Source organism: Limulus polyphemus, unplaced genomic scaffold (genome assembly GCF_000517525.1).
Source record: "Limulus polyphemus unplaced genomic scaffold, Limulus_polyphemus-2.1.2 Scaffold3672, whole genome shotgun sequence".
Lineage (NCBI taxonomy): Eukaryota > Metazoa > Arthropoda > Merostomata > Xiphosura > Limulidae > Limulus > Limulus polyphemus.
In genome coordinates this window covers 14,491-34,017 of record NW_013669282.1, presented here as the reverse complement: position 1 = coordinate 34,017, position 19,527 = coordinate 14,491, and the positions used below count along the sequence as shown (strand labels likewise).

The 19,527-nt window shown below is 31.6% G+C and overlaps 1 protein-coding gene across 2 annotated transcripts in view; it reads right to left on the bottom strand.

Moving 5' to 3' along the window:
- Window positions 1–19,276, bottom strand: part of LOC106469824 (sodium/potassium-transporting ATPase subunit alpha-like) — a 90,570-nt gene extending 71,294 nt beyond the window's left edge. For both annotated transcript variants that reach the window (XM_022398387.1, XM_022398386.1), the window contains exons 1-6: window positions 19,236–19,276; window positions 9,221–9,278; window positions 5,702–5,851; window positions 5,224–5,283; window positions 2,119–2,322; window positions 218–331 (exon numbers count right to left, since the gene is read on the bottom strand). In XM_022398387.1, the coding sequence (XP_022254095.1) occupies window positions 218–331; window positions 2,119–2,322; window positions 5,224–5,283; window positions 5,702–5,851; window positions 9,221–9,278; window positions 19,236–19,261 (612 nt within the window). In that variant the 5' untranslated portion in view covers window positions 19,262–19,276. The remainder of the gene's footprint in view (window positions 1–217; window positions 332–2,118; window positions 2,323–5,223; window positions 5,284–5,701; window positions 5,852–9,220; window positions 9,279–19,235) is intronic.
- Between the last annotated feature and the right edge of the window lie 251 nt (window positions 19,277–19,527).

The following is a 19,527-nucleotide window of genomic DNA, read 5'->3' as shown; positions in this document are numbered from 1 at the left end:
AAAAATTATAATTTTTTTGTATACAACATACTTGTAATGTTTACTAAAAGCTTACCCAATTTCATGAAGATACACCAGGTTAATTTGTAATTATAGAAAATATTAATCCTCCAATGTGTTCAGTCCAAATTGTAGATAATTGTCAAAGTTTATTTATTTAGAAATAATCACTAATCTTCCAATATAATTGTACATATTAAGACACACAGCAACTTACTTGAGGGACCATGTTTTTGAAAGACTCCATAATCCTAGAGCTACGAGCTTCTTGATAGTATGAGAAACAACCAGTGACAATTACTACAACAGCTAACACAATACCTAAATACAGCTGCAAACAAACAAAAAATAATAATAATTATGTAAAAGATTTTTTTGAATAACTACAGAAATTCACACACTGAATTTAATGGAGAATAAAGTGCTTTGGTAAACAGTATTAAAAGTTTAACCTGCATAGCATAAAAGCTCTTAGGCATAGACAAAAACTGTAGATGTTTAAAGATTCACTGTGAAAGGAATACAAAAATTTAATTTTTTTTAAATTATCTACCACATATCACTTTTAGATATAATCAGTCTAAATTAGCTAACAAAAATTTGTTCTAGTACTGAAAAAAGCTTCCACAGTATAATTTGAAGACATTATATTACTAAAACAAGAGGCAGGAAAAGCTGGAAAAATATGTTATCAATATTAGCTGTAGAACAACAATAAAACTCCATTCAATTAGAGCTATATAACAAATGTCCAGTTCTTAAAATTTTAAATGAAAAGTAGGTATGTTAAAATATACGTTATCCTTAAATTATATCACTTCACATCTATTTATTGATGTATTTGGACTTTATTCCAATGTTTATCTTAGATACACAATGCTTATTGAGTAATGTCTCCTCAAAGCTGAGATACAAGTAATTACGTAATACTATGACACCCTAGGACGAGAAACAGTTCAAATTAGCATTGTTGTTAATAATTATTTTAAATTTCTTTCTATAGGGCTAAAAGTGCCATATGCTTATAAAAAATTCAGGAATATCACAAACATAATGTTTTCATTTGGAGGGTGCTTAAAACCAACCCAAAACCAAAATGTATAAAATTAAAAAAAAAGTTTATTTTCTAATTTGTTTAATCAAATGATGCAGTTTTTGGCTTCAAGGTGAGATGCATCCATACAGGTGTTGTAGAGTTAAACACTATGCACAGCAGATGTACATAGTCAAATTTTGATGGTACTGATACACTTCATCTGAAAAACTTTTGTTTTATAATTTAAGAGTTGTTGTAAATAATTGATCTAAAAACAAAAGTAAAACATACTATTTTCCAACAAAGTAAGAGAAGAAAAATTTAAGTTTGCTCTCTGTGGCTGCCAAACCTTCAGATTCTTGAAAAAGTAGAAAAAATACAAAAGACTGAAAACATAGAGCAATAACATTAATTGAAAAAGGTTATATAGTTGAGTTTGTATTATGTTTTAGTTATTATAAAATAATAACCTATAACTAAAATAATGATTATCAGTAACTACCTTTGAAGGAATATGTGCAGTAATTGGACATGCTGACAAAGGTTACAGTTAACAGTAATCTGTGTTATGCTTTGAAATTACAAATGTCTGAATGCCAGGTTTCCAAAGTGTGTAATAGTTCCCAGTACTCAAGGTCACTAAGAATCAATCATTTTTAAAACCACAATAGGGTTCATAAAGACTTTATACTCTCCATGATCTACAGGCAACTTTCCACTTGAACCCTGCCATGTAGGAATAAACTGACATTTTTATTTAACAAATATGTTAGCCAGCAGAAATTTCAACAGTTGTGGATCTATAAAGCACAATTCATAGTAGTTAATATGAAATATATATAAACTAAATTATGATAAAAAGAAGAAGAAGCAAAGTTTGGTTAAATCATCACGAATTTTGTATTTAAACTGAAATTTCAGGACTTTTCCAGAATCACAACTTAAGTTATTTTCCATTACAGAATTTTCAGAGGTCATTTTCCACAACTTTGTGGGGTTTCAGATATCAGGGTGAATTCTGTACAAGGATATTTATTTTAGAAAACTAAGACTTAAACTAAAAACAAAGAAAGAAAACTTACATTATCATCAGGAGGTTCTTCAAAAGTACCTGCTTGAATTGAATAGGCAATAAAGCATAAAACAGCACCTATCCATAACAGCATGGAAAACCCACCAAAAAGTTGTTTGCAAAATTTTACCCATTCAGGTGTTGTTTTAGGTGGACTAAGAGCATTAGGGCCATCTCGTTCATAAACCTCCCTGGCTTGTTGTGACGTGAGTCCCTAAATGGGAAAACCAAATATTCTTAAATCAGCATTTATTTGGAGAAAAAATTAAGTGCTTTAAATTTGTTAAAAACTTATTTTTCTCTCCTACATTCAATGCATAAACAAATTAAACATTTTCAAGCAATGACATTAACCTAGAAATGCCAAAAATTCATACAGTATTTGGAAAAAAAAACTTATTCCATGAAATTATATACCTATTCAATAACCATCTACAAACTGTTTATTATTAATGTTGATTAAGTCCATTTTAATAATTTACTCTGAAATATAACAGTTTTCTAAGCAACTATGATAATATCTACCATATGTTCTTATACTTACAACAAAAGGTTAAAAAGCAAGAACAGTCAAATTAAGAGAAGTATTTTGAGGAAGACTATTATATTTTTAATTACAGATAAAACAGATGCAGTAAAGTGAAAGGCAAAACAAAATAACTAGTGGTTTTAGAAGCAATGTATGGTTTTGTCCACATACTGGCTACTCAATAGTCCATTCTTGCTAACGTTCTTCCCAAGAGAAATAATAATCCCGTTGGCCTACATTTCAGAATTTGTACAAGTGTGCAATTTACGATTCTGTGTTTACGATGTCATAAATCCCAAGTGACTAATATTTGGGAAATGGCACTCAGGTGAAAAATATCTTTTGGCATATGGTTTATTTTAGACTGTTTTGAAAAATTTTCTTTATGGGTATTTTGAACCCTTAAATCATCTTCTCCTTTTAGAACAAAATCAAAATTTTCACTTTTGAATCAAACTAACATATAACATTTTTAAGAACTAGTAAAACCATGAGGATAACATTAAGCCTAAAGTTACAATAAGAAAATCATACTTATATCAGCAATTTTACAGATGAATTAAAAAAAATGGTTTCAGGACTTAAGCTCTTTTTTTATTGAATGAATTTGAGCATGAGCTTAACCCTTTCAGAAAGAGTTGACTCAATATCTGCTTGGGTGGCAATATTGTTGTGAACAAGAGACCCACTTTCTAGAAAAATATCAATCACACTGGGTTCCCTTTCAAAGTTTGTGCATCATACACAGTATTTTCTTGGCTAACTCCTCAAAAAATTGATTCTGTCTTCACTATGGCTTCTTCCAGAGGTTGTTACATTATTACAGAGCTGCTTTGTCTACCACTTTCAGATGCCACCAATCTCTTTTGTCCATATCATTCAAAGATCTCTTCCAAGCCCTCGTCCTCAACAATCAAAAATTCATGGACTCAGTACTAAGCAAGAGATGGGCTTAGTCTCTTATATTTTTTGGTTTCCATTTCAAATCCTTCACAATTTGTCCACTCTATCATCTATCACAAAATACTTTCTGTAATAAGTTGCATTAGGCACAAAACATACCAATATTTATGCCCTTGAAGCATCAGTTACCTTGTACTTGCAACTAGTTTGCACCTTACTTCCTAAATTTGGCTCCAAGAAAAAGCAACCATTGATTTTCACCCATTATGTGCCTGCCCCGTCTAATCCTTATGCTAGTTCTAACAAACTTTTCTTTTTAATGTCCAGTAAAGGCTATTCACTGTTACTTTGTTCTTACTGAATCATTCAGAACTATATGACAAATCACACTCCTCAGATCTTGCTCTGGTTATACTGACAAATTGGCTTATGCAATTTAACAGTCTTGCTTACCATAATACCCTGAAGGTCAATTTAGGATTACCTTTCAATAGATTTGCCATTATCAATGTCTTCAGCATTCTAGTCACCGTACCTTTTAGAAGATATCTCCGCTTGGATATCTAATTCTTTTTGCTGTTGTCTAGGTTGTCATATTTCTGCCTAAAAGACTTACTTTTGGGGAGCCAGTGTTCTTTATGACAATCTCCAGTTCTCTCCTCCAAAATATGGATGATTACATTCTCAAGAGATGACAGTTTCTTAGCAAATATAAACCAATTCTTGGGGTGGATAGAGAAATTCTTAAAAAGCAGTAAAGCATGTCATTTATAGGCAAGACTTCTCAGGTGTGTAGAAATGTAAGATTGAACAATTTTTCATTTTCCTTTGCAAGTTATATTAAATGTGTAAGATGATGGTGGGTGGTAAGATCTGTATGAGCTTGAAACATATGGAACTGGTTACGTCATTTTTTGATCCCTTACTAAATGTTTCCATCATCTTTGTACTTCAAACCCTTCTGAGAGTAAGCCTAATAATTTACACCTATAGTATCAATCATGTGGACTAAATGAATTAATTCAAAATTTTTGAACACATGGTAATAACTGTACACACAGCAGTAGACAACAGAATAAAACAAGTTGTGGTTCTGCAACAGGAATTCCTGCTATTTAAGTGTGCTTAGATGTTCCAATACCTTCTATGTGTCTTTGCTATATATAAAAAAAATCTTTTGTCATTGATATTATTCATTCTATTGCTATGTTCAAACTACAAACTTCAATAACCATCAAGATTCCAACAAGAATTTCAGAAACATAAGTCTTAACAAAAGGCTCTTTGAGCTTCAATTGTAGTAGAAACAATACTACCATTGTCACTTATTGCTACAAACTGTGTTCAATGTACCAATACAGCAATTTGATTTGTCATTAAACAAAATAAATGCAAACACTACAATCCATCCTTTGTTTTCAGATGTGATCACCATATTTCAATACACATCATAACCCAACATAAATTAGACAACTATTATTATACTTTTTGTTCCTAATACTATCAAACACTTTAATTACATAGTTATTTACCTATTTTATCCAACTGGTAAACCTATTACTAAATATATATTCAACAAATCAGTAATCTATACAAGATTGTATACATTACAGAAAGGGCACACTACTTCATAGGAGTTCCTATAAATGAATTCTTGTTAAAATACCAAAAACTTGTACAAACCCTATCCAAGTTGGTATTCAGCCTGCCCAGTAATTCATCAACTGGAATCTTATGTTGATCCTGCAAAAAACATTAACCAAATTACAACACTTTTGAAAAAAATACAAAACTACTTTTAATCTTTGTTATCACATTTAAAACAGAATAAAAATAGTATTTATAGTTACTATTTTAAGACCTTTGAATGTATGATCTAAAATCAAATTATTATACTTCCATTTATGGAAAAACCTATAAACCACCACAAACAGAGGAGGAAAAAATTACCATATGGAGTTATTCTGACAGAATGATATAGAACAAGAAAGAATTCATTACATTTAGCATCTGCCCTTGCAAAATAAAGAAAAACAATCAGATAATACAATTACAATTTCTACTTTAAGTAACAAAATATTTCATACTTGAAAAAAGTTGAAGCACCACAAGAGTGAAAAAACAAAATCTTTAATATGCAACATTAACATAGACTACAAACCATTGAAACTTCCTGTTTGAGATCTTCCAGATCAGGTTTTCCTTTTTTCCCCTTCTTTTGTTTCTGGGACTTAGGCTTTCCATCAGGGGTTCTCCCATCATCAGGAACATCTGGAGTGACTGCAACTCTGTAGCTGTCTGACCTTCCATACTAAATATTTTATATACATGTATATAAAAAAATTTCTTAAGGCACATGATTAAAAACCAATTCTCTATAAAAATTGATTTAAGTCACTTTTATAGGGCTATGGTGTTTAACTTACAAGTAAGTCAACTTAAGTAAAAGTAATAATGAAAATTAATTTAGTATTAAAATAGTGTTAATAACTTATGTGTTAAAATATCATTACCTTAATTCTGATGTGCAGTAACATAAACAAAATTAATAAATTATACTATACCTACTTAATACATTTCACAATTCACACCATAACAGTTCTGCCAAGCAATTTGCAATGTTTCAATCACTGAGATGTCTGATGAATCTCAGCCCTCCTAAAGAAAATGTCTCATCAGCACTGTTTATATGGCATGGCTGATACTTCACTACACGTTCTTCTTTACTTTCACTCAGAAATTCTTATAATTACACAGTATTTGAATATACATTAAAAATATAACTAAGAAAAATACATTCCTCAAAATTTAGTGATTTTTTAGTTACTGCACTTAATAACATACATAAAGTATCTATACAATATGTTAAACATTTCTGGTAGTTCAAAAACAAAGATTAGACTTGATAATAATGTTGTAAATATACTTGTAACATTTTTTAAAGTTCATTTTCACTTGAAATGGTTAATACCAATTTCTTTAGGATGTTTTTTTTTATATAAATTCAACAACGGCACAGTATGCGATATAGTATAGGGTGTTAGCAGTGGTGCAGTTTTTGTAGTGTTTTTTGTAAGGCTAATGATATAGGGAAAGGTGTACTTTTAAATACAAAAGATTGATAAAGGCATTAAATGGAAAGGTTCATGTAGCTTAATTCTGTCAGGGATACTACTAACACATAAATGTGGAGATGAAATTATAAGTAAGTCACTAGGGCCTAATGCCAAACTTAGGTTAATAAGCAACAATGAGCAGGTTTATTGGTTAGAAAAGGAAAAAAAAGCTTTTTGGAATGAATGGTTTACATTTAAACAGGGTATGGACTGGCTTGTTTGCAAAGGCTATTAACAAAACTGTAAGAGCAGCTTTAGAACTAGACAGTGATGAGAGCCAGAATGAGCTAAATGAAGAAAAAACAAGATGCAGAGAAAAGTAGTGTCGGAAGAAACCACAGAAATAGGTTTTAGGGTAGGCTAAGCTGTTCTTACTGCAATGCTAGAAGTATAAGAAAAAGTAGATGTCTTTAGAACATTAGTCAGAACTGTGGATTTTTATATGAGAGAAATAACCCAAACTTGGATAAATGACACAATTTTAATTACAGAAACTTCTTTGAAATATAGGGTTATAAATTATCTAATAGGGAGAGAATATTAAAAGATAAGGAGGAGTGGCTTTGTTGTAAAATGAGAGTTATATCCTGTTCAAAATTAAGGATATCAAAGCTACTAGCAAAGAGGTTGTATCTATTTGGGTTTCTGTTAGCAGTTATAGCATAAGGTATTTAGTTGGTATCTGTTACAAGCCACAAGTTAAAACTGACAAAATTAATGAGTAACTACGTTGAGATTAAAAGTTAGTTGTTAATGAGATTATAATTATGGATAATTTACAATTTATGTACAAAGAACAGGAAATGTTAGTCATGAGAGAGAGAAGTTTTTTAGAAACTGTTTAAGATAGTTTTCTTTACCAATTGGTCAGGGAACCTATCAGAAATAATGTTATTTTACATTTACTGTTAACTTCTAATATAGAAAATGAGAATGGAGATATGGGAACATCTAGATACAAGTGATCATTGTTCTATTAGGTTTGATGTTTAATTGCATATGGTGATCAGATATAAGGTTCTAGTTACAAATTTTGAAGGGATACAACAATAATTATTTGTTGTGAACTGGGCAACCAAATTAATTGGAGATACTGCTCAAATATGGAAAACTTTTTGAAATAAATTTTAAATACTCATTATAGAAAAGAAAATTATGGTTGCAAAAAAAAAAAAAAAATAAAAAAAAAAAAAAAAAAAACAAAGGTTGGCTCACAAAGGTTACAAGGATAAAATTATAGTAATGCATTATAAGTTTAAGAAGTTTAAACTACAGCAGGAGACCTGGAGGTTTACAGAAGACCAAGAGATTTTGTCAAACAGAAGTTAGGAAATTGAAAAGGGTATATGAAAAAAAAAAGGTTGACTGAAAATGCAAAAATTAACAGAGATTTTTAAAATATTTATGGGTAAGTTAATGTGAGTAGAACTATTTAGTGATAAAGGAATGCTCATATCTGATGATTACGAGATGGCTGGGTTATTAAATTATTCTTTTTCTTCAAATTTTACTTATGAAGATTTAAGCATTCCTGATCAGTTGTTGGATGGAAACAAAACTGAACAAGATAATCACAATTAATTCCGAGGTTGTTGAGAAAAAAAATTTGGTAAATTCCAAGAATGAAGAAGCTCCTAGGCCAGATAATTGTTTCTCAAGAATTCTGAAAGAGGTTAAGAATTGGATATGTGAACTGCTTGCTACTATTTATGAATGGGAAGTGGTAAAATTTGTCCCAGTACTTATAAGCCTGTTAGTCTCATATCAGTGGTGGAAAAGGTTTTTGAAAGTCTGATAAAAGATGCTTTGCAAATTCATTTAACAAAGTTTGAAATTTTATTGGATAGTCAACATGGTTTCACTAGGGAAAAATCTTGCCTTAATAATCTTTGACATTATTTGAAAAGGTTACTGCTTGTGTAGATAAAAATAAAGGTTTGAATTTATTGTATCTGGAGTGTCGCATAAAAGACATACTGAAAAAGTTCTCTCTGTAGGGGGGGGGGGAGAGATAAAAAAAAACTAGCTGGATGGAAGAAAGCAGAGGGTATATAAATAAAAATAAGTTAAAACTGAATTAATGTCATGAGTAGGGTACCTCAGCCCTCATTATTAAGACCTTCGCTCTTTTTGATTTATATCAATAACATGGTTAATAAATTACTTACATTTGTTGATGATGTTAAGGTCTTAGGTGTTGTATGCCATGAGCAGGAGGGTGCTGCTTTACAAAGGGATTTGGATTATTTAGCAAGTTTGCAAATAAATGGTAGTTGACTTTTAATTATAATAAATACAAGGAAATGCACATGAGACATCATAAGCTGAATTACAATTTTAATGGGAATACCCTTACCAGTGTTATGGAAGAAAAGTATCTTGGTGTTCTGGTTGATCAGTCTTTTAAATCACACAAGAATTGAGATGTTAGAGAAAGGGCAAATAGGATTGTAGATTATATATACAGAGATATTAAATACAAGTTTAAAGATGTTATAATTTTATTGTATAGGTTACTGCTTAAGCCAAATTTGGAGTATCGCGTCAAGTTTTGGGCTTCTCACCTTAGGAAGGACACTGAATTGTTGAAAAGAGTTCAGAGGATGGGTACCAGGATGATACCTGGAATAGAAAGGTTGTCATACAAGGACAGGTTAAGTTCTATGAAATTGTTTTCTCTTGAACAAACGAAGAGTTAGAGACAGGATCCGAGTGAGGTGTTTAATATTGTTATCTTATCTTTTTTCGTACTTAATGGTAATAATGATAGGACTAGGGGACAAATATAAATTTTGGCAGGGTAGGAGTCATCTTTATCTAAGACAGTTATTTTTTCTACAGAATGGTTGGCCTTTGTGGTAGATGCAGTAAATTTAAGCGTGTTTAAGGGAAAACTAGATAAATATTTGAATGATGAGAGTTGGCTTTAAATGCTTTTAAGTTTAGTTTAGTGGATGGGATGGCCTAGATTTATGAACATGTACCTTGTCATCCTTAAATAACATTTTATGTTGCATTTAAAACATGTACAGAAAGTGTTTCAGATATTTATTTTGGTAAGTTTTACTTACTTATTAAGTAAGCTTTTTACCCCCCCCCCCCCACTGTAGCTGTGTTATAAATAATCAATTGTTGCACATATTAAAGGTAAATATATATATATATCCTGTTTATATGTATAAATCTTCTGTCATGTTCTTATTTTTTCAATTACTTTTAATTATGAAACATATTTTAATTATATGTGAGTTTTAGTTTAATCATTTTCAAAAGTGAAAACAAATGCTTTATTTGAGCAGAAACTGGTTTATCTAAGCCAAGCACCTGGATTGGCAAAATTTATAGCTTGCTGGCTTATGTACTAAATATCTTGGAACTCAAACAAGTTGAAACTGTGGTCTCACTATCTCCATTTCCTGACACTTAGCCAAGGTATACCATACAACTCACGTGGGGTTCACAAAGCCGGCATCACACCAACATGCAAAACAATGTTGTTAATCACAGTTATAATAACTTTATCTACTCTCAGAATCTTGCAATATAGAGAGTTCAGTACCTTATATTAAAACAATTTTAAATGTTTAAACCAAGTCATATGACAACCACAACTAATATAAAGTCACACTGAGATGGAAGGTATAAGTACATTTTGACATTGTTTGACATTTGTGAGTAAAATGTGATACAGATAAATCCTATTTTGCTGAAAGGTATCCAGACCAAGCTCCTTTCGTAGTTATGAATGTTTTGAAGAAACTAAAAATGACCCCAGTACTACAAACACAAAATGCAGACAAAGGAAAGACATTACATAACTTTACCAATGTTGTTTTATTTATCGAAGATAGTTTTTGTTATTTACCATGATTTGTTTTATGCTATTAAAATCAATTATTATATTTACTTATTAAAACATCTTCCTTGTCTACTTCCAAAAGTGAATAATACAAATAAAGAAAAAAACATTAATATTTAATGTATAACAAACATTTACAAAAAAAATTATTGAAATTTATTCAACTGTACAGCACTTAGGGATTCTTATGTAAGTGCTGAAGATCTGCTCCTCAAGTCCTCCTACAGTCTTCAACATAATCACTGAGGGGTGGTGCAACTATCAGTGTCAATTAAGGCCAATAGCTCTGCATCTTCACCACTTGTTAAAGACAAAAAAAGTTCCACATCTGATCTGACTTTGAAGCTTTGAGGAAGAGTTCTTGCAGCATGATTTGCTTCAACGATTTATGCTTATCCTGAACAGTTAGTGCAAGATCCACAAAACTGTATGAGAACCTTTATTGCTTCCAAAGAATCACTAAAGATTTTTTTTGGCACTTCAGCTGCACTGTCATCATCAGAATATTCTGATACTGTTGTAGGAGGGTCAATAACAGACTCATCAAGCCCTTCAAACATACGATGTGTTTCAGGGTCATCATTATCAATGTTTATCCACTCATACACAGACTATCCTTCAATGATACCAAACTCTTTGCTAATTCCTTGAGTGGTAATCACTTTTTTTTAATTTATACCAACACCTTCAAATTCCTCAGGCTTAAAATAAAAAATAACAGCTGTTCACAGGTTCTTCTAGACCTTTTGTGCTGTTTCAGGAGCAACATGACCCTAGGCAGCATCTAAATCACATACAGCATTTTTCATGTTGTAAGGTTTATGAAAAGCATCAATATAACCAGTTTTACCTGCATTATCAAGAACATATTCCATGAAATTACTGAAAATAACATGCTTCACATTGCTAATGATGCCTTGGTTCACAGGCCATATTAAAAATCATTACATTTGAGGGTGGGGACACAGTGAAGATATTTTCATTAGTTAACATTTCTGCATTAAGATGTGCTTTACAGTTATCTAGGACAAGGATGGCTTTGCTATCTTCTGGTAAACCAACCTATCAATAACAGGTTATCACTTGATATTTCAGAGAATGATCAAATAGTTCCTGAAAGATATCCTGTGTCATCCAAGCATTATGCTGCTCTTATAAATCACTGGCAAATGCTTGACATTCTTAAGAACATGAGGATGACAACTTTTTCCAATAAACAGACTTACACTTTTATCCTGCAGCACTTGCACAGAGCAACACTATCACACCATCCTAAGCCTCCTTAAAACCCATTGTGTGTTATAGTCAGTTGCTGTTAATGTTGTTTTTGTGGCAAACACAGCCAATAAGAGTTCAGTCTCATTGCTTAAGTTTTTGCTCTGCAATAAGGTTACATTCATCAACTAGTTTCTCAAAATTTTCTACATTTTTTGGAAGCACTATCATGATTAGCAGAACACTTTCCTCCTGCAAAAGCAAGTTTGCAAATACCATGTTGGTCTTTAAAACAATTAAGCTACCAAAGAGAATTAACATGGTGTTTCATTATCAAAAATGTCATAAAACTGATTGACTTTCTCCGTAAGTGGTTCAAAAAGCAGCTTATCTTCACTTCACTGCCATTTTTGAAAATAACTTTGTCCAGTTCTTTGACTTCCTTATATTCTATTGTTGTACAAGACCTTTTTTAGATTCAATCTCAGGATAAAAAACTTAAATATCTGTTCCTTCCATGCCTTTACCTCATAGATTGTGGTGGTTCCAATGTCATACTCACCAACAAGCTTGTTTGCTGCCTCACCAGCATCAAGATGGCATGAAATCTAGATTTTCTTACTCATTGTTAATGTTGCTTGCTTCTTTTTCAAAGTAGACTATGCTGTAGAGGACATGAAATCCAACAAGTGGTTTTGGGCTGCCACTATTGACTCCAGGGTGCAGTAAATTAACACATACACACTCAGTTTTATGCACAAGAGACATTAGCTGAGCACTTTTAAAAGTCCAAAATGTTTGGGAGGAAAGTAAACAAGTGTGTGCCACAGCACAGTTCTAGGCATGGGATGCAACCAGTTTTGAAACTAGAGAGAGCCACATTGAAATATTTTTATTCTTTGAAATCTTTCTCATTATTTTTTGATTTTCAAAAAAAAAAGGGATTATCATTAAATCTCCTATTTGCTAAAAGGGGATTTTGCTGTACCACCAAACACTGATTACTTTTGGGTAAGGTATATAACAGCTCTTTCTGACACAATATGTTCATACACTCAAATCATAAAATTGGATTTAGACCAGGAATTTAGTATCTAAGACAGATATATCCTTTGTACTTAATATCATTGTAAAACAAAGGAATATGGATCGACTCAGAATACCAAGACTATTCAAAGAGAGACCTGCAACAAGTTCTACCCCTGCCACAGTAAGCAAAGTGTCACATCTTGTAACAGGTGAAAAACTGCATAAACACAGGTCAGTAGCAAAATTCATCCACGTGGCTCAGGCAATAGTATGCAATGTGATCAAGAAATGTCTGTTTGGAAAACCTACACAAGTCTTGTATAGAAGTTGCTTTTACAACATATCTGTTCAACAGCGATATACTTTAAGAACCTGGAGAATGAAACAAATATTCATATTATTCCATATAGAAACAGACTGGTCAAGTTACCAAATGTAGCACCCACAGATTTCTGTGCAATCCGACTTTTAAAACTGCACTAGTAAACTGCTGTCCTCATACACTAGATTGATTATGGAAATCATGGTAGGAGAAGTGATATGCCTCTTAGAATGGAAACTGTGCTGCAGAGCAATTGTTTAGATGCACAACAGTCAGACAGAGAATGACTGGATGTGGCAAGGCTCCAAAATCATTGTGGTATAGTGTACTCAACCTCTGTAATTTCATTTATTTATAACTATTTTTGTACACATTCAAGAATTAAACATACAACAGAAAAATAATTCTTTAAAAATGGTAACACCCTAAACAAAGAATCAATAGTTATTCAACTTTGCATTCAATAATTTAATACTAAAAGTGAAAACAGTACTTCAATTCTTGGACCTGCAAGAAAGGCCTCTTGTTTGATAACCATAAGTTGAACAGGCCAGCTTTGTTACAAAACCCAATGTCTTCATTGTGAAAATTTTTAATGGGCTTCCTATACCTGTTTTAGGCCTGTCAAATAACAATTATTTGATTTACTAGCTCAGATTTTTATAGAAAGATCTGATACTAGAGTAACTACACATCACTGCGTTTCTTCCATTTACACCTGCCCTAAACTTATCCAGAATGAGCTGAAGAACACTTGCCATCCTGGTGTTTTCAGACATGTATTTGTGTATAATATAAAACACCAAAAACTGACACAGTACATCCTTCTGCAGTAACAGATACCTGTTGATTTTAGTTATCTTAATTCTCAACTGGCTTAACAAAGTTTCCAGTAAGAATATAAAACAACATTTCAATTATGTTTGTTACTAACCACCATTCAGTACCACAGCACATGAAGCTAGCTCAGTTACAACATGAGAATCCTTAGTGGAAAAGCTTTCTCATTTAGCAAAGAAAAAAAACATACCTTATAACAAATACATCCTAAATTGGCCAAAAATTATTCACCAAGAAATAACAGTATGACAAAAAATAATGAGACTGATAACTATCATCTCTGGTATTGAGCTGCAATTTTCTCACATTCAGAGTTTTATCCTTTATTTTTCTGACATATACTACATGGTTTTGTAATTTAGCTTATTATGAACTTATGTCTTTATCTAAAGTTTTATGCTTCAGTTTCAAGACAATCATAATGTTCTCAATTTTTGACAAATTTAAAACTTATTGCTATTTTTAATTTTAAACCCTTTCCTGATGTAGTTACATGCACACACATACATGGATAGGCAACATGCAAAAAGAAAAAGGCATGAAAAAACATTGTTAATAAACCTTAAGCTTTAATAAGAAAAAAAAATTATATATATTTTGCATATGAAAGCATTGTAACATTTACTGATAATCTGCCAAGTTTCGTTAACTAACTTACTAATTTAAAAGTTACAGCATGAAAACTATAACAAGCACAAAATGGTTACGAGGTCAGTCCCAGGGACCGAGCCCATACTGAAAGTGTTAGCTGAAACTAAGTAATAAGTATTTAGTAAGTTAGTTTCATACAATTTGACTAAGTATTTTTACTATTAGAAAAAAAACAAAAACACCAAGGAATATCAATGATACCTTTCTAGTCTGGAAACAGTTAAGATGCATTTTGCTTTAATAATGTATCCCTTTCCAATGTTTATGCATTTCATGATAGTAAAAAGATTTTTTTTCTGTCCAATTGATTTATATATAAGGGATGCAAATTTCTGCATTAACACAACAACTGGTATTAGTGTAATGATCTTAATCCCAGAGTCATATTTAAAAATGATCATCAAAACTTGATACTAATGGAAGAGAATGAGCAAAAGATTGGATTTGCATGTAATCAGAAATATAGTGGTCTTGTAAAGGTTCACAACTACATTTAATCCAAGTTATGTTATTTCTGGGATTGCAAGCTCTCTTTCTTAAAACACTTATTTTTTCAAACAAAACCACACTTTTAATCATTTTTAAAAATCTACTAAATTCATATAACTAGCTTTATTCATGACCATAAATTTACAATTTTTATTTTTTTTTGCTAAATATAAAATTTAAATATAGCTAGTTATCTTTGTGGTAACAACGACTACTTTTGGTTATGTTTTCGTACTAAATTTAACTTAAATTTGGTCTGCATTCTAAAATTTTCAAATTTAAAATTTTTGCAATAATCCTTTATTTTATACTTTGTATTTTGTGGAAAACCATATATCTATCTATACACACTGTTAGTTTTAAAAATGACTTCAAGTCTTCAACAGTCTTTCCTTGCATAAGATAATACTTTATCTTATACTTTGTATTTTGTGGAAAACCACATATCTATCTATACACACTGTTAGTTTTACATTTGACTTCAAGTCTTCAACAGTCTTTCTTTGCATAAAGAATTTTTTTTTAAACCTTTCACAACTGATTAAATCTATAAACTTCTTAACTTCTAATGGTAAAACAAATCTACTTTTTTTTTGCCAAAGATTATTGCTAGCTTCTGAAAAACAAACTTCATATGATGTATATTATATAAATACAAGCTAAGGTACCAGCACTTTGTCTACATCATGAACTTAAAAAAAAAAGCGTGAGTGGATGCTATGATAAATAATACAAAAATCCTAACTTTCACACAACTTATTTATAACATATTATTAGAGTATTCATTATTGCCTCACCAAAAGTTTTATATAAGCTTTAAGAACTTAATATGTATATATTTAAAACATAGTATAGACTGTGCAATGGTCAGGGTGAATTTGTAGGAAGTAGTAGTGGTGTGGGTGCTTTCTGTTACTCACTTTCAACCTCCAGCTTTTAATGCCCTTCAACAGTGTTTCATGTGATTAATTAATAGATGGTCATTGGTCACAGAAATGTCATGCAAGCCAAAGTTGAAAGGTCACAGATAAAAGTACAAAGTTGGTATAACTCAAAAATTGGTATTTCATATCAGATTTATGGTGGCTTTTGGAGTAGAAACTTTAGCAGAGTTTACGTATTATTGCAATAGTAACAGTAATTTTTTTCCTTGCATTCCTCCACAAAGAGTGCTAGTGCACTCTCCAAGATATACGAGACTGTGTGTGCATTGTGTTATAGAAAATGTAAAAGTTTTTCCACGTAAAGATGTGGCACCATATATGAAGATAATAAATGCTCAATAACAGCAATAATGGAGATGGGTAGTTGTGACCCCACCCCCCATTAATATGGTCCTTGTTCCATACTATCATCCCACAAAATTTGGTTGAGATTGGCCCAGCAATGTAGTAGTAGTAGTTAGATAACAGACAGACATAGATTGATATATATTTTGCTATGCAGTGGTGTTAAAAAACACATTCCATATGCAAGTTAATCACTAACTCTTGACCCCTATGTTACCACACTCCCACAGATGAAAGGTTATTTTTGTGACAATAAATATAATCATAATTTTTGATTAATCAACTGCTGAAATAATCAAAAACTAGAAATAATTTTGATTAATTAATTATTATCCCAACATTAACAGATTAGTTTATGACACAGTAATCAATTAATTCACCCAGCTCTACCCACTATGGCATCTATGATAATTGTTCACATGACAAAGAATCCATCATTTCACATACAACATCAGGTTAAAGTAATTGACCAAGACTTTCCAGTTAACAGATCTTCCTTCCTCCTTATTCTGCTTCTAAACTTTGCTTGAGAAACTTCCTTTTGATAGGACATTTCAAATTTATTTGATAATGCAATCAACCTGATAGTTGGTATGGCTGTCTGTTGAAAGATGAATAGTTTGTTGTTCACTGCTCTAGTAGTGGTAACAGGTACAGAACAGATGGGTTATTCTATTCCATATTGATTAATTAATGGTGTACGAGGTTGGAATTTTTTAGCAGATGCAGAGAGAACTGCAGCTGGTTTGATCCTTACATTTAAATTAATTCTTTAAATGATTTATCCTGGCATTGATATTAAATACTTAAGTAAAAAAACTCAAGTGAAAAAGAGACTGCAATACCAGAATTTCAACCCCAAAACAAGGCCAATGCTCTATTAGTGAGCTACCAAAGAGTACAAGTAGTTGCCATCAATGTCCACTTTTACTCTTGGGTAGTTCAGTGACAGAACACTGGCCTTACAAGCCAGAGGTCTTTGTTTGAAGCCACAGTAATTTACAAGATTTTTCATTGGAATATTTCATATCATTTATTACAATATAGTAACATTACTATTTCATTGTCTCCTTAAATAATTGTAATTCTGTGATAGGCTTCTATGATTTGATCTTTGTACCTAATCATAACATAGTATGGTGACCATACTCTTGTACTCTTAGATAGCTCAGTGGTAGAATATTAGCCTCGTTACTCAGAGGTCCTAGGTTCAACTTCAAAGTTTCAGATTATTTTTTTACTTACGAGTGTTTTTACTCAAATATTGACTATTAATTATTGGGATATAATTAATAGTCAATATTTGAGATATTATTATTTCATGGTTTCCTTCTGATGTTATTTTGAATTTATTTATCTTATTTATATTCTTTCTGTACATTATGGTTGTTTTTTTTTATAATTTAACTTCAGTATCTATATTTTCTATCTTGTTGTTGTTCCAAAGTTGTCTGGGTTCATGATGTTTTTTGTAAATCTTGTCTCCTTCATGTAAATCCTCACTTCAATTCCTGTTCCCTCTAATTTTCTTTCTTTTTTGTTGATCTTGTTTTTACTGTTCCATATTTCTGTAAAGTTTTCAATCTCATTTCACAAGCTAATGATAAGCCTAACTTTAGATATTACGCGAATGAGTCACTAATTTTCTCTTACCTACTTCTTTATTGAAACATCAAATTAGTATCCACGAAATTGAAATAACAGTCAAATCAACTCACTAACTCAATAAAACTGTAGGAAATTACGCATAGTGGTTGTTGAAAAAGGTAAAAAGAAGTGTGTTATAGGTCACTAAGTCAATAATCAACCACTGTAACAGTGTAAGTGTAACAGGCTAATATTTGATCGACAACAAACTGTACCCAAACTTAATTAAGTAGTTTTAGATTGGCCAAATGGTCTGTAAAAACGGAAAATTCTAGTTGTGGAAATTGCATTTTGTACAGGCTTTGATGCCCTATTCAACTTCAGTGTTAAAATTTCAAACAAATTTGGAACCATGACAAAGCCGATTCTAAATGTAACAAAGCACTTGCAAACCAGGATCCCCGAATTGTTAGGCTCATTGGTAAATTTCACTATACTGAACTAGACCTAGGCAAAACGGCCTTGACTATGCACTAGACCTAACATTGGCGATATCGTCGTCGTGGTGTCTGGGTCGGTGTTTGATCGTGTTGTTGTTCGCGACATGGGAGGGTCAGATGTAATGCAGACATCTTCCTCCTTTACGGTTTCTATTTTTACTGACAAATGCTGTAAGAGAATTTCACGAAATCAGGACACAAACACTACGTTAAAATCCTGATCCTACTTTTCTCTTCAGGGCCTGGCGATATCGTCAATCTTCTAGTTCAGTCATTAAGCTTCGCTCTTATCACGTGAAGATAAAACTCCCTTTGCACAGACAATAATACAAACGCGTAAATTATATATATATATATATATATAGCCTTCATGCTAGAATTATTAGTGCTATATTTTAATTAATATTTATCAGTATCTTCATTTACATCCTTTATGTTAGTTATTGTTACACTGTACGTAGGTAATTTCTAATTAATATTTATCAGTATCTTCATTTACATCCTTCATGTCAGTTATTGTTACATTATACGTAGGTAATTTTATTTCTCAGGTTATTTACTATTCTTAATTTCTCTACGTCTCTCCTTCTACTAATCTTGTATCTCTCACTCTTCTTTTCTGCCATTTTCCGTTTGCGGGAGATCACTTTTACACCTGCAGTATTTCCATTAATAAGCAACCTAAATATTTCCGTGTTGTCAGATTAGATAACACAGAAACCAATAACATCACTGGAGAACACTGCACTAACATTCACACTAAAGAAAGCTTTCAGATTTCATCATTTAAGCACTCACAAATAAACTGAATTACTCATCCACATCTAAAAATTCCTCAAAATTCACCAGCATTTGCGTCATCATGCCGCAATACGTGATTTTCCTTAGTATAACACCTCCGGCGAGTTTGTATTGACGTCAACATCTACGTATACATTTCTTTAGACCAGTTCACATACGCGCGTTGAACCAACTTACAGCACACTCTGAACTATTAATATCTAAAAGCTCGATCTTCTAGCTACAACCTTAGGCTTAAAGTCTATGGAATATCTAAGATGAAAATTCACTGTAAACATAAAACAGAAAT